The 18,770-nt window shown below is 44.3% G+C and overlaps 1 protein-coding gene across 1 annotated transcript in view; it reads left to right on the top strand.

Annotated features, from left to right (window-relative positions):
- LOC149461827 (NACHT, LRR and PYD domains-containing protein 12-like) overlaps window positions 1-18,424 on the top strand; it is a 196,707-nt gene extending 178,283 nt beyond the window's left edge. Inside the window, exons 10-11 of the mRNA XM_089677623.1 lie at window positions 17,682-17,757; window positions 17,848-18,424. Coding sequence (XP_089533749.1) covers window positions 17,682-17,736 — 55 coding nt within the window. The 3' untranslated portion in view covers window positions 17,737-17,757; window positions 17,848-18,424. The remainder of the gene's footprint in view (window positions 1-17,681; window positions 17,758-17,847) is intronic.
- Window positions 18,425-18,770: the final 346 nt, after the last annotated feature.

The raw sequence follows: 18,770 nt of genomic DNA, 5'->3' as shown, positions 1-18,770 counted from the left end.
CAACAGAGGAATGACGTCGTTCATCCCATAGTCCTGCCGACTCACGAATAGCGTGGCCTCCTCAAAGGGCCTGAGCAAGCGGCAGGTGTCACGCATGAGCTGCCAATGGCTGACATCTAAGTTACACAGGGGAGTACCTTTATCCGCTTGTAACATCAGGAAATCGGTGATGGCCTTTCGCTGCTCGTAAAGGCGGTCTAACATGTGTAGTGTTGAATTCCACCTTGTTGCAACGTCGCAGATCAGGCGATGCTGTGGAATTCCGTTCTGCCGCTGCAGCTCAAGGAGGGTGTGCTTTGCGGTGTAGGAATGGCTGAAATGCATGCACAGTTTACGTGACATTTTAAGGATGTCTTGCAGTGGGATGGTGGATTTTAGGAACCGCTTGACAACCAGATTGAACACGTGAGCCATGCATGGCACAACCTTCCTTGACGCAGAGCAGACACCATGTTCTTTCCGTTGTCGGTCAACATGGTTCCGATTTTCAGTTTGCGCGGAGACAGCCATCTGTTGATTTCTCTGTTCATTACACTCAGAAGTTCCTCCCCTGTGTGACTACGTTCGCCAAGGCATACCAGGTGCAGCACAGCGTGACACCGTTGCGCCCTGCACATGTGATATGCCGGTCGGGTAATGGGACTTGGCACGGGGGTGGCGGCTGAGGACACGGTGTAAGAAGAGGTGGTAGAGGCGGACATCTTTGCTGGACCAAGGACGTGCAAACGTGGAGGCAAAAGCGGCGTGACCTGTCCAAGTTGCTGGTGCGGCTGTGCCGGCACCACGTTCACCCAGTGGGCCGCAAATGACATGTACTGTCCCTGACCGTAGTTACAGCTCCACACGTCGGCGCTGCCGTGCACTTTGGCAGAGACCGACATGCTCAAAGACTGGCCCACCATCTCTTCTACATGTGAATGCAGGGCTGGCACTGCCTTTTTGGCGAAGAAATGCCGGCTTGGCACTCTCCACCGCGGCTCGGCACAAGCCATCATTTCTCGGAAAGGTGCTGAGTCCACCACTTGGAAAGGGAGGGACTGCAGCACCAGCAACTTGGACAGGAGGACGTTCAGCTTTTGCACCGTCGGGTGCGTGCTCGCAAACTGTTGTCTCTTGGAAACGGATTCCAAAAAAGACTGCTGACGGAATCCGTGAAGAGGAGTAGCAGGAGAAGGAGCATCTGAACGAGCGGAAGATACCAACGAGCGACAACTCCCCTCAGCAGAGGTGTTGGAGCCTTGACTGGCTGATAGAGGGCGATTGATGTCGGGTGACGGAGCAAGTAACGGAGCGGGTGATGGAGCGGGGGCTGGGGCAGGCAGAACCGCCGTATCTTTATCACGGTTTTCCCAGGCCACCGAATGGCGACGCTGCATATGCTGACGCAACGCTGTAGTCCCAACATTGGCCCCCTGGCCACGCTTGACTTTCTGGCCACATAGTCGACATACGGCTACGTTTACTTCCTCGGGCGGATTGACAAAAAATTGCCACACCGCCGAGTAGGAAACTTTGCCCCCGCTACTCCTCACTGGCTGACTGCTACTTCCTCCGTGCACACCGGCACCACTACTGGCCGTGGTGGTAGGCTGCAGTGGAGCTGGTGCTCTACTCCGTGGCCGTTTGGCTCCACTGACACTGCTGCGACCCTGCTGCCTCCTGGGCAACCCACCGACTGTTTTTCTCGCTGGCAAGCTGGCACCCTCTTCTCCTGATGATGCGGAAGCAATAGCCTGATGACGACGAGGCTGCCAAGTGCGATCAACCTCATCATCATCAAGTAGGGTCTCCGCCTCACTACTAGCCCCCTCGGCTGCGTGTGGGTCAGGAGACAGACCTGTCTCTAGACCGGCTACCGAGCCACTCTCCTCGCCAGTACTTCTTCGCCTGGCTGCTGAAGAGGCGGATGTCTCCCCCCGTTCCTGACCGCCCTCTGTTAGCTCTTCCTCACTGTACAGTGGGGCTGAGCCCACAGCATGCGATACTTCGCTTGGTGAGGGAACACCAAAGGACAGGGGCAGGTCGAGGACACGTGATTTCAGTGGGCTTGCTCCCGGGCCATGCCAACTAACGGTTGTGTCTGACGTACCCACCGACCGTTGGCTGTAGGTGTCAGAGGTGACCTGGGAAGAGGAAGACGACCGAGCCAACCAATCGATGACGGCAGGGTTGTCGGTGGAGACACGACCGCTGGATGACACCGGGAGCACTGGCCTCTGGCTGCGACTAGTGCTGCCTCGACCCCTTCCTCTGCTGCCACGTCTGCTCGCTCCTGAAACATTGCCTCCTCTGCCACTCCTCTGCGTGTTGTCTGACATACTCTTTAATTCAATAAGCACCCCAAAAATAAAACCGGATTTAACTCTATGAACGTACAATAGTGGTTGTGAAGCAGAAAGTCAGTTTATTTAGCACAATCGGTCAATTGCAGCTTGCCGTTGGCTGGAAACTGTACGTTTATGTCACTGGAATGCACTAATCACCCAAAAAATATTACCGCCACCCGGCGTGTAAATGGATCTAACTCTTTGAACGTACAATAGTGGTTGTGAAGCAGAAAGTCAGTTTATTTAGCACAATCGGTCAATTGCAGCTTGCCGTTGGCTGGAAACTGTACGTTTATGTCACTGGAATGCACTAATCACCCAAAAAATATTACCGCCACCCGGCGTGTAAATGGATCTAACTCTTTGAACGTACAATAGTGGTTGTGAAGCAGAAAGTCAGTTTATTTAGCACAATCGGTCAATTGCAGCTTGCCGTTGGCTGGAAACTGTACGTTTATGTCACTGGAATGCACTAATCACCCAAAAAATATTACCGCCACCCGGCGTGTAAATGGATCTAACTCTTTGAACGTACAATAGTGGTTGTGAAGCAGAAAGTCAGTTTATTTAGCACAATCGGTCAATTGCAGCTTGCCGTTGGCTGGAAACTGTACGTTTATGTCACTGGAATGCACTAATCACCCAAAAAATATTACCGCCAGCCGGCGTGTAAATGGATTTAACTCTTTGAACGTACAATAGTGGTTGTGAAGCAGAAAGTCGGTTTATTTAGCACAATCAGTCAATTGCAGCTTGCCGTTGGCTGGAAACTGTACGTTTATGTCACTGGAATGCACTAATCACCCAAAAAATATTACCGCCAGCCAGCGTGTAAATGGATCTAACTCTTTGAACGTACAATAGTGGTTGTGAAGCAGAAAGTCAGTTTATTGTACACAATCGGTCAATTGCAGCTTGCCGTTGGCTGGAAACTGTACGTTTGTGTCACTGGAATGCACTAATCACCCAAAAAATATTACCGCCAGCCGGCGTGTAAATGGATTTAACTCTTTGAACATACAATAGTGGTTGTGAAGCAGAAAGTCAGTTTATTTTGCACAATCGGCAAACTGCAGCACCAACTGTGCACGACAGCCACCAAAAAAAAAAAGGGTGTATGTCACTTTAAATTTTCAATTCTTTGATAGCTGTGGCCCTAAGTAACGATTCTGTGTCCCTGAGTAACGATTCTGTGTCCCTGAGTAACAATTCTGTGTCCCTGAGTAACAATTCTGTGTCCCTGAGTAACGATTCTGTGTCCCTGAGTAACGATTCTGTGTCCCTGAGTAACGATTCTGTGGTTCTAAAGTCTCTGTGGCCCTAACTCTGTCCCTTCATACACACAGGTCTGTCTCTCTTGAATGACCGGAGGCTAATGGAGAATTCTAAGATGGCCGCGATTTATAGCTCCACCATTACACAGTGCTGGCTGGCTGCTGATTGGCTAATGCGATCACATGTCATGAATGCATTATGGCATTATGGGTCAGCGCGCCTTGTCTGCGCGCCTTCCCAGAGATCCCAGCCCCATCTTCTCTGTCCATTTTCTCCGTCGCCACACACGTCGCCGCCATTTTTGGGAAAATTCGATTCGTGCATCCGAAGTTTGCTAATCTTCGGATTCGTCGCGAATCGAATTTTTCCAAATCTTCGGAACGAATTCCACTTCGTCATGTTCGATTCGCTCATCTCTAGATACTTCTTAAACCTATTAGAAGCTCTTCATATTTGGTACTTTTTTTTTATGTAATCTTTATTTTAGAAAGATGTTGTCTTACAAATATAAATTTTGTCTTTCAGAATAATATATACACGAGCAATCATATAAAGTCAGTGCCCCATGGGCGCAGTACAGAGCAGAAGGTAGTCAGAGATGCACACTATTGAGACATGATTACAAAAAAAGAAATAAAGATGACCAAGACAAAAAAGAGTATATAATGCGCCAGATCCAATTCAAGGAAAATGAAAAGAAAAAAATGGTACGGTTTCCGATGCAACCTTAAGTTGGGCAGTAGTGATGAATCAAATGGACCTGCCTAAACTACACACACAGGAGTCAGATGGTGCCTACAGTCATGTCTTAGGGAGCCCAGAACTGAGGCACAAATGGAATAAAACTTATCATATCTGTCATGGCATTGCACCATCCACTCTTCAGCTTCCATAATATGAGATGCCAGCTTTACCCAGTCCCCTCTGCCAGGAACCTGAGGCATTTTCCAATATACAGGAATCAGATGCTGAGCTGCATTTAGAAGGTGTGGTAGGACACTCTTTTTATAGTGGCTGATTGGAATGGAGGGAAGATGAACAATAACAAGCAATGAATTAGTAAAGCAGGAATATCAACATCCTCAATAAGATTAATTTGAGCCCTAACATCCTGCCAGAATAGGCGACATTTAGAGCACTCCCACCAAATATGCAGGAACATACCTTGCTGGCCATATCATCTTCAACAGGATCTAGGGTGGGAAAGATAAGTCACTGCCAGCCTGGCGGGCATAGTATACCAGCACATAAGCAATTTATAGCTATTTTCCTGCATTTTGGTGTCCACCGAGCTGGAGTGAGTCAATCAATATAAATGCTCACATTGGGGTTCAGAAAAGACATGTTGCAGATCTATCTCCCATTTTCAGATGAATAGTGGCGTTCTAGAGGGAGAGGCCATCTGAAGTATTTTGTAGAGTACCAAAATGGAGTGGGGTACTGAAACGTGAGTAGCACATACTGAAATTGTTGAAAAGGTGTAAGGGTGGATGGGAAGCGAAGCTTAAGAGTTAAACTACCTATATAGTGGTGCAATTATCTATAGCGCCATGAATCAATAGGGAATCTCTCGTATTGCTCTCTCAGGACATCCAGGGACAGGAGGCCTTCATCTTGGCAGAAACTGCCACATATGATCTCCCCTTCCACAGCTACAGGGAGAAACCAGGGAAAGCCTCAAAGGGGAGGCAACAAGGTGCCTTGAGCATTCAAGTGGCCTCATAGATGTAGGGCATGGGCTGTGTTGGGAGACGCGAGACAGGCAGACCTCGATGGACATGATCCAACCATGAGGCATGAGACAACTTTGGTCTAGCTAAGAATTTCTCTAGGGGCACACACAACTTCCTTTTAACATGACTGCCCGTCTAGGATGCGTTGAAGAGCAATAGTTTCATAGTAGCGTAAAATATCCAGGATACCCATGCCTCCCGGGTGCTTAGACTTTTTTCAAAATGGAAAGGGCTCTAAGTGCTCTTTTCTTACTTCACACAAATTGGATAAAGAGGCTATTGAGGCACAAGAAAAAGGACCGCACAAGGCCAATTGGTACCATTTGCAAGTAAAACAACACTCTTGGCAGGATATTCGTTATGAGTATGTAAGCCTGACCTACACAGGAAAATATCTGGTACATTTAGAGACACCTGCAAATCTTTTTTGCAACAATGAACTTCATTGCCTTGAACCAGCTCAAGCTGAGATCTCCTCCACATGTTCAAGGCTCTTACTGTAACAAACCCTTTGTCTATGCAAAAGGTACATTTCTTTTTCTCCTGGTGCAAAAAGTTCCTTCCTGCCTTCTGTAGGGATAAGCTTTAGGTTCAGGTTGACCATGTGTTTGTGGTGAACCAAACTCATTTGCAGACATGGTGAACTAATGAGGCTGTTTGCCATATAGAAACCAACTGCCAATAATGCACTTCCTTGCCTGTGAACGTAAGTCAGGAGGCTTATAAGGCAAGCAATGGGGGTTTTGTTATGAGCCACTCCAAAACTCTGTGTTCCAGGCTGCATTTGTCAGGAGTAAATAGGGACAGTTGATAGTGTGAGATTGTGTGATTTCTAAGAGAGACTGATGATATTCTGTGCTCTGTTGTATTGTTCTATTTTACTGTGAATTGCATTGTGATGGACTACATCCTATTGTGTAACCCCCTTTTGTTTCCCACAGGGAATAGACATATCAGTCCTTTTTTGTATGTTGCTGTTCAGCTTTTGAGGTCCCCTTTGCAATTTTTGGGTGTTTTATTGATTTTCTTTCATTTTTTGTTTAGAATTTATATAGAATTTTTTTTTACCTAACAGGTATTTTGATTAATCAGTTCTTATTTATTTCTTTTCTTGGGGTCAGAATAAACTTGTTACTGACACAGGAAAAGCTGCCCTTTGCAGCACATCACCAAATAACGTTTAGTGCAACAAAGCAGCACATTCTCAATCCCTCTATTGCTGCAGCAGACATTAACCACTTGCCCTCCAGAGGATTCCCCCCCCCCCCCCCCTTCCTGACCAGGGCATTTTTTGCAATATGGTGCTGCATTACTTTAGCTGACAATTATGCGGTCATGCATTGCTGTACATAAATGAAATTTACGGAATTTCTTTCCCACAAATGGAGCTTTCTTTTGGTGGTATTTGATCACCACTGTTTTTTTGTTTTACAATATAAACAAAAAAAGATTGCCAATTTTGAAAAAAAAAAACAAAATTTAAATAAATCCAATTTATTCATAAATTTAGGCAAATATGCATTCTGCTACATATTTTTTTTTTTTTTTTTTTTTTCCAAAAAAAAAGTTTTTATTTTGAAATAAGAAAGGCATAACAAGTCATATACGGATACGGAACACAGTCCGTGCATAAACATCTGTCTTAATCTCCCGTAGCGCAGACGGGTCATAAATTGTTTATTTGAAGTATAAATTACCCTGATACAAAAGATCACATTATAGTAGATGAATGAACTAGACCAATAACAGTGCTGATTATGATAGGTAGTCTGGAGAATTATAGTGGATGCTGCTCTTATGAGTAGGGATTACTCAAATAATGGGACTATGAAGCGTAGTACAATGTGTCCTCTGAAGGCGTACAGTTCTTCTGTGTCCGTAGCCGGGGAATATAGGGTTCTTATTGTGAAAGACAATCATACCTATATATGAAAGGGCACTCTGTCCCTCATAGAAGATGTAGTTACTTGTAGAAGAAAAAGGTGTGAAGAAAAGTAGGAAAGGAAAGGAGAAAGGAAAAGAAGAGAGAAAGACACATCAGGTGAAAAGAGGTGGGAAGAGTAACATTATAGAAGGAAGGGGATAAAAAAAAAAAAAAAAAGGGGGGGGGGGGGGGGAAGGGGTGGAGCCGATCAAATAATGAATAGTGGCTGTCAACCAATCATATCATGGAGCATTATTTATGGTAACTTAGATTATACCTTTATGTAAGATATAGTCTGGGTAGACACAGTCTGTGGAGCAATTCTAGAGGTGAGAACTCAAAAGGTTTTTGTGTTTTGGATCTCGTCTCATTCATGCATATAAAGACGATAAATACTGGTGGTTTGAAAATGTTTCCAGCACGCCCAAGTCTTCCTGAATCTCTCGGGGTGTTCTTTTGCCACTGAAATCAGCTCCTCCATCTCCGCAATCCTGATGACCCTAAGAAACCACTCCCGCACAGTGGGAACCTGTTTTGATCGCCAGTGAACAGGGATACATTGTTTTGCCGCGTTTATCATGTGTAAGGCAAGAGACTTACGATAAGTCCGAAAAGGAAGTGAGGAGTGGTGGAGTAAAAATTGTGCAGGGGTGAAGTCTAGATTATGCGTGGTTACTTGTGAAACTAAGTCTCGCACTTTTCTCCAAAAGGGCAGCAGCAGTGGACAGTCCCACCATATATGTAGGAGTGTACCCTTTGCCCGTTGACATCTCCAGCACAAATCCGAAACATCAGGATCAAATCTATGAAGCAAGGATGGAACTCTGTACCATCTAGAATATAATTTATAGTTGTTTTCTTGTGTAGAGACACATATGGAACCTGTATGCATATGATCATAGATGTGATCCCAATCTTCCGGTGACAATGGCAGTTGTAGGTCGAGCGACCAAGCCTCACATGCCTTTCGAGGTTGAGACATATTGGCGGTATCCAGATAGGAATAGAGCTTGGATATAACATGTCTCTGGGGGACGTCCGTAAAGCAAAGTTTCTCATACGGAGTAAGTGGCCTTGAATAATCTTGCATATGTGGAGAGCTTCGTATAAAGTGATGAAGTTGTCTAAACATCCATGGCGTAAATATTAGGGATGGCCATGTCTTCATAATGTCCTCTCTAGATAAGAACTTCTTATCTTTGAAAAGGTGACGTACCGTCAGGTTGTCTGGACAATTATCTCCGGCTAGGAAGGCCCGGGACATACCCGGCAGAAAGTCTGGATTCATTTTGATCGGAGTTAAGGGACCCGGAGAGGAAGAGAGTTCTTTTTTCCGGAACAACTGATGGCAACAGCTTAAGGTAGGACCTATAAGAGGGTGTTCCCGAAACTCTGAAGGAATATGAGAGTTTTCCAGCCAAGGGGAAGGGGCAAGTGGTATCGTTGAGAAATCTGCCTCCAAACCAACCCAAACTTTACAATTGTGGGTCGTGGTCCAATCTACTACCCTTGCTAGGTGACAAGCCCTGTAGTATCGGGCAATATCAGGCAATCCAATACCTCCACCGTTTTTGGGCATGGTGAGTTGGGCAAAGCTAATTCTTGGGCGTTTATTAAACCAAAGAAAGGAGGTACAGAGTGTTTTATAAGATGCGAAGAAAGAAGATGGTAATTTAATTGGTATTGTTTGCAGTAGATACAATATTCTAGGAAGCACGTTCATCTTGAGAATGGCAGCTCTACCAAACCAAGAGAACCAAGGTTTATTCCAAGTTTGAAGGTCTGTGGAGATATTACGCAAGAGGGGTAAGAAGTTTTTATCGTAAAGTTCCGTTAGGTGAGTTGGTAATTGGATACCCAGGTACGTGATCGCCTTCGACTGCCAGGTAAAAGGAAAATTCGATTTCGCTTGTCTAAACACATCTTGGGTCAAGGAGACATTAAGGGCTTGAGATTTAGAGAAGTTAATTTTGAAGTTAGCCAGATACTGGAACAATTTGAATTCTTGTAGCAGATTAGGTAAAGTGATATGTGGGTCTGTTAGGAAAAGTAATATGTCATCAGCAAAGGCTGCTATTTTATGAATTTTGCCTTTTATCAGAATCCCCTTGATGTTATCATTCTGTTTGATGCAATTCAACAAAGGTTCCAGTGTCAGAATAAATAAGAGGGGGGATAAAGGACATCCTTGTCTAGTCCCATTACCTATCGAAAAGGAGTTCGAAAGGAGACCATTAACTCGCACTTTAGCTGTGGGAGTGGTATATAGAGACATGATAAACGCCAGGAAACGCGGAGGCAATCCAAGTCCAATCAGAACTGCCTCCATGTAATCCCACGCCAGTCTATCAAATGCCTTCTCTGCATCTAAAGATAGAAAGAAGCCAGAATGTTGTTTTTGAGTTAACCAATGATGAATATTTATGGCCCTTATTGTGTTGTCTCTAGCCTCCCTCCCTGGTACAAAGCCCACCTGGTCTGTTGATACGATGGGATCTATGATGCGTAATAGACGATTGGCCAGGATTTTGGCAAAGATCTTTAGATCAACGTTTAATAGAGAGATCGGACGGTAGTTCGCTGGAGAGGTTTGGTCCTTATTCTCTTTTGGTATGACCGTAATATGAGCCTCAGAGAGATGGCGCATGGACTGCCCTGGTGTATCTAAAGTATTAAAGGCCCGTAGAAATGGTTGTGCTAAGATGTCACTAAAGGATTTATAGTACGAAGTGATAAACCCGTCAGGACCTGGACTTTTACCAGGTTTCAATTGTGCAATGGCTTGTTGTAGCTCCGTCAGGGTCAAGGCGCCATCTAAGTCTTGCGCTTTTGTTCTAGAAATAGGGTTTGCCATGTATCTGGTCAGGAAGGTCTGAATAATAGCCTCACGAGGCCTAGTGTCTCCTGTCGGTTTAGAAGGTATGGGCAAATTGTAGAGAGAGGAATAGTATTGCTCAAATTCAGCTGCAATAATCGGTGATGTTTTGAGTGAGCGACCCTGCTTGGAAGTGAGCTGATAGATTTGCTGAGCTGCCCTTCTAGATTGCAAGGCCCTGGCTAGAAATTTGCCACTCTTGTTTCCATGTTCATAGAAAAGTTTCTGTTGTAGAGTAAAATTACGTTTGGTTTTTTTTTCAACGACATCTTGGAGTTGTTTTCGCGCCTGAACTAGTTCTGTTGCAGATTCCAAGGCTCTAGAGCGTTTATGCGTGCGTTCCAGTACACGGACTTTTTGCAATAAGGCGGTAAAAGATGCTTGAGCTAGGCGTTTTCGTGAAGCGGATATGGACATGAGAAGGCCACGCATTACACATTTGTGCGCCTCCCACTGTACGAGGGGGGTCGTATCTGGAGATGCGTTTTCTTTAAAGTAGTTGATCAAAGAATCACGGATCTGGAGGGTGACGGATGAGTCTGTAAGAAGAAAGGGATCCAATCTCCATGTTTTGGGTGCGGCTGGTACGTCCGGGAATTGTAAAGTCATCATAATTGGGTGATGGTCAGATAGAATCATTGTGCTACATATTTTTAGTAAAAATCCAAATAAGTATATATTGGTTTGCAAAAACGTTACAGCATCTACAAACTATGGTATATACACTGGATTTTTTTTTTTATATATATATACTAGTAATGATCAGCTACTTATAGCAGGACTGTGATATTGCGGCGGACAATCTGACACTGTGGGAACCAGTGACCCTAATAGAGTGATCAGTGCTAAAAATATACACTGTCACTGTAATAATGACACTGGCTCGGAAGGGGTTAAACATCTAGAGTAATCAAAGGGTTGATTGTGTGCCTAGCCAGTGTGTTTGTTGTGTACTATGTGCTGTTTTTACTAGGGATGTGCTGGATTTTTGTCCCTGCTTCATAGGGAAACAAAATCCATGAGATTGCTGCTGACAGGACACAGCTGTGCCTTGTTTACATAGAGCAGAAGCTGTGTCCTGCCACTCTCCAAACCAAGCAGCATATGCCAGTGCTCATCCATTGGCTGGCACAGGCTGATCGGCACACTGGTGGTTTTTGTGCACCCATGAAACCAGGAAGTGCAAAATCACATAGATATATATACACATGATTTTGCACATAACGGCCACCCTGTAGCAGCATATCTGCTATAGGGTGGTCCTAAACTGGTTAAACTTAGACGAGCCTCTTTAGTAAATATGTCAGAGAGAAGGAGCAGTTGATCTGCAGATGGAGGTAGTAGGGGATGAGCAAGCTCTGCAGGACAAAGAATTGGTCAGGCCTCACCACCTCTGCTTTTACTGACTGAAAGTGGCCATATTATATAGCCAGAGCAAGGGGAGAAGGTAGTGGAACGTGGACAAAGTCCACCTTTTCTTTCTTCCTCCATCCCAGGTTTTTTCTTTATTCATGTTATTTTTTTTTTATCCCCACCATAGCCCCACAAACTGACATGGAGGAGTCTGTGAATGTATTTCATTCATTTCCTGCAGTAGGATGCACAAGAATTCCTGTTATCAGATGTTGGAGTAGAGAAGAGCATGCCAGGATCATAGAAGGAGGGGACATCAGGCAGGGAGCAACACTTCCCAATGATGAATCTGCAGATGCAGCTTACTGCCAAATTGGCTCCAGTGTTCAGGAGGGTGGGGCATTGAGATGGCAGACTTTACCTGGATGCCAAATATTGTAGAGGAGAAAAGTGGATCAGAGGCAGAACATCAGCAAGGAAGGATCATTTCCAGGGGCTGCTTGCAGAGGAGTAGCCACGCTATTCCATTAGATGACAATGCAGGTACAGGCAACTGCTATTTCCATGGCTTCTCCAAGGAGCTCCTCTGTCTGGACCATATATATCTGCAAACAGCACCACTGTGATATGCATCCTCTGCCATGAGGCAACACACTCCCATGCCTAGAATCTCAATACCAGCTTGGCAAAACTGCTGGCTGTGTAGCTGCTCCTTTTCCAGCTCATGGAGTCTGCCCCCTTTGAGTTTTTCTGCCTGTGCTGTATTATGGTAGTGGGTACCCAGCTACGATTATTTTCTCTAGAAGACCATCCCTGCCCTCCACCAGCATGTGGAAGGTCATGTTTCCATGTTGCTGGACAATGCTGTTAATGCAGGTCATCCAGTAAGCATGGGCAGGGACATTACATCTTCTTCACAGCGCTCTGTTTCAATTTGCTGGCAGCTGGTAGCAACTGGGAAGGATGTAGGACAGGTCATCTCACTGGAGCTGGTGGTGATGCCCCATATCTTGCATGTTGGTTTAGGTGGCAACACAGTCACTTTTACCTCCTCCAGTCACAGTGGGCAGCACAGTGGCTTAGTGGTTAGCACGTCCGCCTGGCAGTACTCGGGCCGTTGGTTCAAATCCCAACCACAGCACCACCTGCCTGGAGTTTGCATGTTCTCCCTGTGCCTGCGTGGGTTTCCTCCGGGTACTCCAGTTTCCTCCCACACTCCAAAGACATGCTGGTAGGTTAATTGGATCCTGTCTAAATTGTCCATAGTATGTGCATGTATGAATGTGAGTTAGGGCCCTTAGATTGTACGCCCCTTGAGGGTTAGGGACTAATGTGAATGTACAATATATATATATATATGTGTGTGTATAAAGTGCTGCATGAATTGATGGCGCTATATAAGTACCTGAAATAAAGAAATAAATAAATAAAAGGGTGAGTAAATGCCATTCAATCTGCCCTTCTCAGCGATAGGTCTCTATCTTAGAGCTTTCCTATGGATAGTGCCTGGACCACAGTAACATGAGGCCTGACAAGCAACCAGGACAACCTACATTCCACCCTTTGGCAGGGAAATCTCACACTCATACCTTGCCAGGAACATGTCTTGAATGTCATGGTGCATCCTTTCCTGATTAGGTACCCTGATTTCCAGGATGTCCTGCAGCAGGCTAGAAGAATGTGTGACCACTTTACTTAGTTATACTCTGCTAGTGTTCCCCTGGCAGCAATCCAGTGGCAACACAGGCTGCATGCCAACAGACTGATATGCAATCCAACTGTGCTCTTGAACTCAACATTGACCATGTTGCAGTGGCTGCTCCATGAGCAGCTGATCATCAACAAGTATCTGAGAGTATGTGACAAGTACAGGCTTTGGGTAGATGGGATTATTTTCACCACATCAGTGACTTCTTGTCTTGGTTTAAATACACCAACAAATTGATGACCCGTGACAAAGTAAGGAATAGTGACATGAACCCTCTGGTGTTCCTGCTGGAGCATATCATTTGTGGTGTGATATACCACAATGGAGGCACATCAACAGGAGGAAGAGGAAGATTTCCAGCTGTATCATCAGGATCCTTTGCTTTTTTACATTTATTATTATGAGGCAGAATCAGCAGGAGTTAGGGGCGAAGTACAAGGAGGGTTGGGTTGCTGGCAGTAAGGAGGAAAAGGGAAATAGGCAGGCTTCCAGAGGAATATTTCACTCTTCCCAATGTCTAACAGTTGTACATGGGTAAGGAAAGTAATGTCGTTAAGGACTCTGTTGTCTTCTTCTGTGGTATTTGTGATGAATTAACATTTTCAAGCTGAAATGTCTGCAAAAGGACTGCAGTATTCAGGTCATGAAGGAAAAGAACCATTACTGGCTGGCCACACTTTTGGATCCCTGATAAAAGGGGGATTGGCAGAGTTCAGCTACTATCTAAGAGGGAACAAACAATGATCCCCTTAAAGAGGTGCTGTGGAAACTTCTACCACTACAATCTCTTATTCCAACACCTGAACAGACAAGTTCAGTCTGAACTTGTGAACCTTAAGCTCGTCATTAGAGAGGTAGTGAAAAATCTGTAATTCACTAAGAAGTGTAAGAAGGGATATCCAGGGCTGGGTCAAATAAAACCACAACTTGTTGGCATAAACTGCTACTTTATGTGATGTGTTACCTACAGTGAAGTCTTGAATATCTGGGTTAAATCTGATCATTTGAAGAAAAGGTTTGACACTAAAAATAAAAATAGGTAAGAGAGAGGTTATAACCCTGACAGGCACCATTGTTGATGCTGAACCTTTCTGAAAGAATGCTATTTACTTACTGCCAATAGAGTGGAATAGAGCAATCGTATCCACATTTGCATATTAGAGAGAAGGCCAATATTTTGGAGAGTAAACACCAGGAACAGTCTATTCGGTTAAAGGCCTTGGCAATGGTTTTGCCTGCAGCAGAGTATGTGATACCAAGTCCAGAGTTCTAATAGTATTTTCCCTCAACTCTCATTGTTGTAAACCCTGTTTAGTCCACAAAGGAGAGATTTGAGCCTGTTAGCTAGGATTTTGGCAAAAATCTTTGTTAATCAAGACATTTTTAACACTTCCCCCTTAGGAGTTGCTAAGTTATTTTCAGGCTCCCTGTCATTCTGGACCCCTCTCTGAAAGCCCAACCCCTGGTGAAACCACAGTACTCTTTTAACCAGTGTAAATTACCTCCAGAAAGTACACTCACACACAGATTAGGGTAACCTGGTATAATGTTTGTATTAGGCTTCAATGTAAGCCTGGTTAAACAGCACAAAGTAGTATAGGTGAGTGTAATAGAAATTGTCACCTTAAGTAAAGAGACTACACATACAGCAGAATCTCAATCAGAGTTAGCAGGCCTGCTTTCAGAAACTAACCTAACACCTCCAATCTGAGGTGTTGCTAGTCCCCAGTGAGCAAGGAAAACTACCAAAGATTGAGCTATCTTACTTTGGGACCCCAGAATCTGATGGCAAGGTTTAAATCTGGGATTGAGCTCTTTGACCAGGATAGTTAATGCCCCTTGAAATGCAGTGAGGAATCTTTTGCACACTTGTTGGGGCCCAGTTGGTGCACAAGTATGGAGGGATGAAGGTGACTGTACCTCAAAGGATTAATGCAAGGGAAGGGAGAAAGAAAGACAAGTACTTTCCCTTTAAGTGGCACTTGACTTGGATGGTGTCTCCTTTAATGCACTGAGAAAAGGCAGCTTTAGGTGAGTAAGATGCCAAACTAGCAGTGAGGCTTGTCAGCTCTGATGACTGGTCTGTGCTGCAAATAGGTTCAACTGTATCGGCTGTGGGAACTAGGCCACAACACATGTTAACTGAATGCAATGTCCACAACTGTGTGCAGGAAAAGTAGCAGATATGAGGAGAATGTCAGTGTTCTCTTGCTTAAATGGTGTATGGGACTCTCTCACCCGATCTGTGGCTTTCAGCCGGTCCTGGTTGTCTCTCTCTCTCAGTGGATGGGGCCCCCACAGGTTCTCCAGCCCCACTTGCAGTTTTCCGTCCATTCAACATGCTCCGGGTCACCTGCTGGCAGACTGTCTCGCTAAACAGGGTGGCAAGGCTAGCGGTCAGCGACTCCTCCTTGCTTCTCCTCTCTCTAGCTCTGGTTCTTCAGCAGTCAGCACAACTCTCTCTCTCTGATTCTGCTCTCCAGCTCTGTCCCCTCTTGTTTCCTGTTCCTGTTCCCGGGCTTCCACATTCATATGCCTTTGCCCACACGCCAGCTCTTCTGGGTCTCCCAATTAGAAGCTTTCTAACAAAGTCCTGCATTTCAGCCTATAGGATCCATAAAGCCTTTACCAGAGTGTGTGTCACTAAGTTGTCACTAAGTTGCAGGACACTGCCATCTTGTGTCTGTTTCAACATACTGCAGCTGACATTGTAGCAGGTGCTACACACTCCCCCCAATTAAAGTCTTTGGTCCCCAAAAAACAAGCACACTGACAATGTTTGATACAACATATATACATTCAGCAAGAAAAAAATAACCAACTTAGTCAGGAGGAACAACAAGTGGCAGGTGTTCATTATTATTCAACTTCTGCAGAAATGACTCCCACCAATGATTAGCAGACTCTGTTTGATCAAGAGGCAAGGCCATGGGTTTGAAGACCTCCTCAGGGATGGTGTCAGCAGAGGGGCTTACAGATTTTTCAATGCATTCCAATAGACTGTAAATGGGAATTTTGGCTAGCAGGGAAGGCTTCTTCAGAGCTCTCTCTCAAAACATAAGTCAATCTCTTGGGTGCTCTTATCCCCCTTCTTTCCCTGGGCTCCTCTTGAGTGGTGTCACTATCTTCTTCCTCTAAGATGTTATCCTCCCCCATTCTCAGGAACTCTACAGCTTCTTCCATCACAGACCATGCTTGAGAACCCTTTGGGGACCAAACATCCAGCTAATCACAGAGCCCCTCTTAAAAGTGCACCCATAAAAGCTACAGCTCGGGTTCTAGTCTTATAGGCAGGCAGAACATGGAATACAAGTAAGAAACACTTACTGCACTGGGGTGCAGGGCTCACAGGTAGATGGGAGTATTTTAGCAGCAGTAGGATACTGAGCTTACTGGAACATGGAAAACAATATGTATGAAAACAAAGGGACACACAGGAGTCCCAGGGAGTACAGGTATACAGGATACAGCTGAGGTACACCAGGAGTCTAGGACAGAAAGAATACCTATTAAAACTGACAGGGATGAGGCCTGCCCACACATACAGTGAAGGTGAGGGCCCTTGGAAGGGCCAAGGCACAGAGTCTAAGGGACCGCCTGATCTTCTCCAGAGCTCCTGAAGGTGGAAATAGGTTGTGCTTGTAGGCAGGTGAAGTCTGTATTCTCCATTGTAGGTGGAGTGCGACCATAGTGGCAATGCAGATGGGAGAGGAAGTTGAGAGAAGCTATGTTTTCTATCCTTAGTACATTCTCTGCAATAAGGTAAAACATTTTCCAGTATTTGTTTTTCCCCCTTACCTTCCCATATACATACCTGAACCCAGCTTGGTATCAAGTGGCCTGCTATAGTGGCACACAGAGAAGAGCATGCTTGTGGGGGACTCCAGAAGGGAAGGTTTGGAGCTGTTCTGCTATACCATTATATAGATCAGGTAAGTATATTATGCTTGTTATTTTAAAAAAATATTCTTTATAAATGCTTTAAGGATATATTGGGGTATAGAAGCTGAAAACCATCTTACTTTAAGGGTATGGCTGCATGTTCCCATTGTGTCAGCTGACATGGTTCCGAGGGACAGCATTGTGATTTAATATTTCAGATCAACATAAAATACAATAAAAATATAAGAAGTAACTACTGGGTGATCAGGAGCTAAAAAAAAACTGAACTGGGGTTTCTGCAGATCTTGGGGGGAGGAAGGGGGGGTTCCTCTAAGCAGAACTCTGTCCTGGAAAAATCCCAACATTTTTATCCAGAGGAGCCAAAATATTCCAAAATTCCCTGTAATCTGCATTCTGTATAGAAGCAATGTATAATGAGAGGGTGGGGCTTATTAGATGTAGGAGGGTCCTTACTGTAATAGGTAGAAGAGGCGGCTCTCCTCGGGGGTGTGTATCAGGATTGTACATAGGCTGTCTGTACAGCTCAGGGTAAGTGATCACCATCTGGACTCATCACACTGACTTTATTCTTTCTTTTTTTCAGATATATAACATTCACTGACATTGTATATACAAGACAGAGCTCAGTGGACCAATGACATAGTTGTACAGCAGTGAAGGTAACATTTCCAGATTGGACATCCACAATTCAGTTCTATCATATTATCCTGTTACTGGAACTAATTCTTTGACTTTTCACTTTTATTCAGATTGGATGGAGCGACACCATTTTGTCTTCTGACCACCGTCTACTAGACATTATTCCAGAATGACCTGTGCGTGGATTTCCCATCCCTTTCTGACTTGAGGACCTTCCATATAAGAGACATGTCCTAAAAAAAATCAAAGTTTTTGGGATGTATCTCTTACACCCATCTCCTCTCCCCCACCACTATTACCTGCTGTCAGACTGCAGCACCTTGCATGCAAAATGACACATAGTCTGTAAGTGTCACTGAGTTATTCATTGTAATCATGTATTGTATTTACTATTTCATTTATATATAGACTACAAGGGTGACTTCTGATCTGCATATGGTATCAGTTAAAGAAACCTGAAAAGTAAAATAAAAATAAAATGTATTTCTATTTAACCACTTTTTAAGTCTTAGTTAACCAAATTCTGATCTAATGATGCCCTCCCTCCCCTTCTCCCCTTAATTTTTTCTGCTGATTTTTTATTTTTAAATCAATATTTGTTTTCATTTTCATTCATTTTGCTTGCTATTTTGTTTCAGTGGTGTACAACAAGCGATTGAGCAAAATAAAAAATAAAACAAGAGCACACGTAACTTTGTATTCTTTGTAATAGAAACATAATGTTAAGGTAATTTTCAATAGGATAAATGATAGAATATAATATATAATTTTTATTCACAGTAAACGTTTGGTTTAGGGTCGGGAAAGGCACATTCCATGTATGTATTCCGCATTGCGGTTGAACATACTGCCCTTGTGATCTGCACAGATCTCAAGTGCAATGCATTTGTGGGCACCAAATCTCACAGTACCACAATCCTATGCAATTTAGTGTGGCATGTTGTTTATTTTGCAATAGTTTTTATTGAGGTTTTCCAAAAAGAAAAAAGAAAAGTAACAACAGTAAGTGGAAAAAGCATAGAGGTGGCCAGTA

This window comes from Staurois parvus, unplaced genomic scaffold, assembly GCF_062004578.1.
Source record: "Staurois parvus isolate SC_StPar_1 unplaced genomic scaffold, SC_StPar_1.0 ptg000191l, whole genome shotgun sequence".
Taxonomy (NCBI): Eukaryota; Metazoa; Chordata; class Amphibia; order Anura; family Ranidae; genus Staurois; species Staurois parvus.
This window is presented reverse-complemented; position numbering and strand designations above follow the sequence as displayed.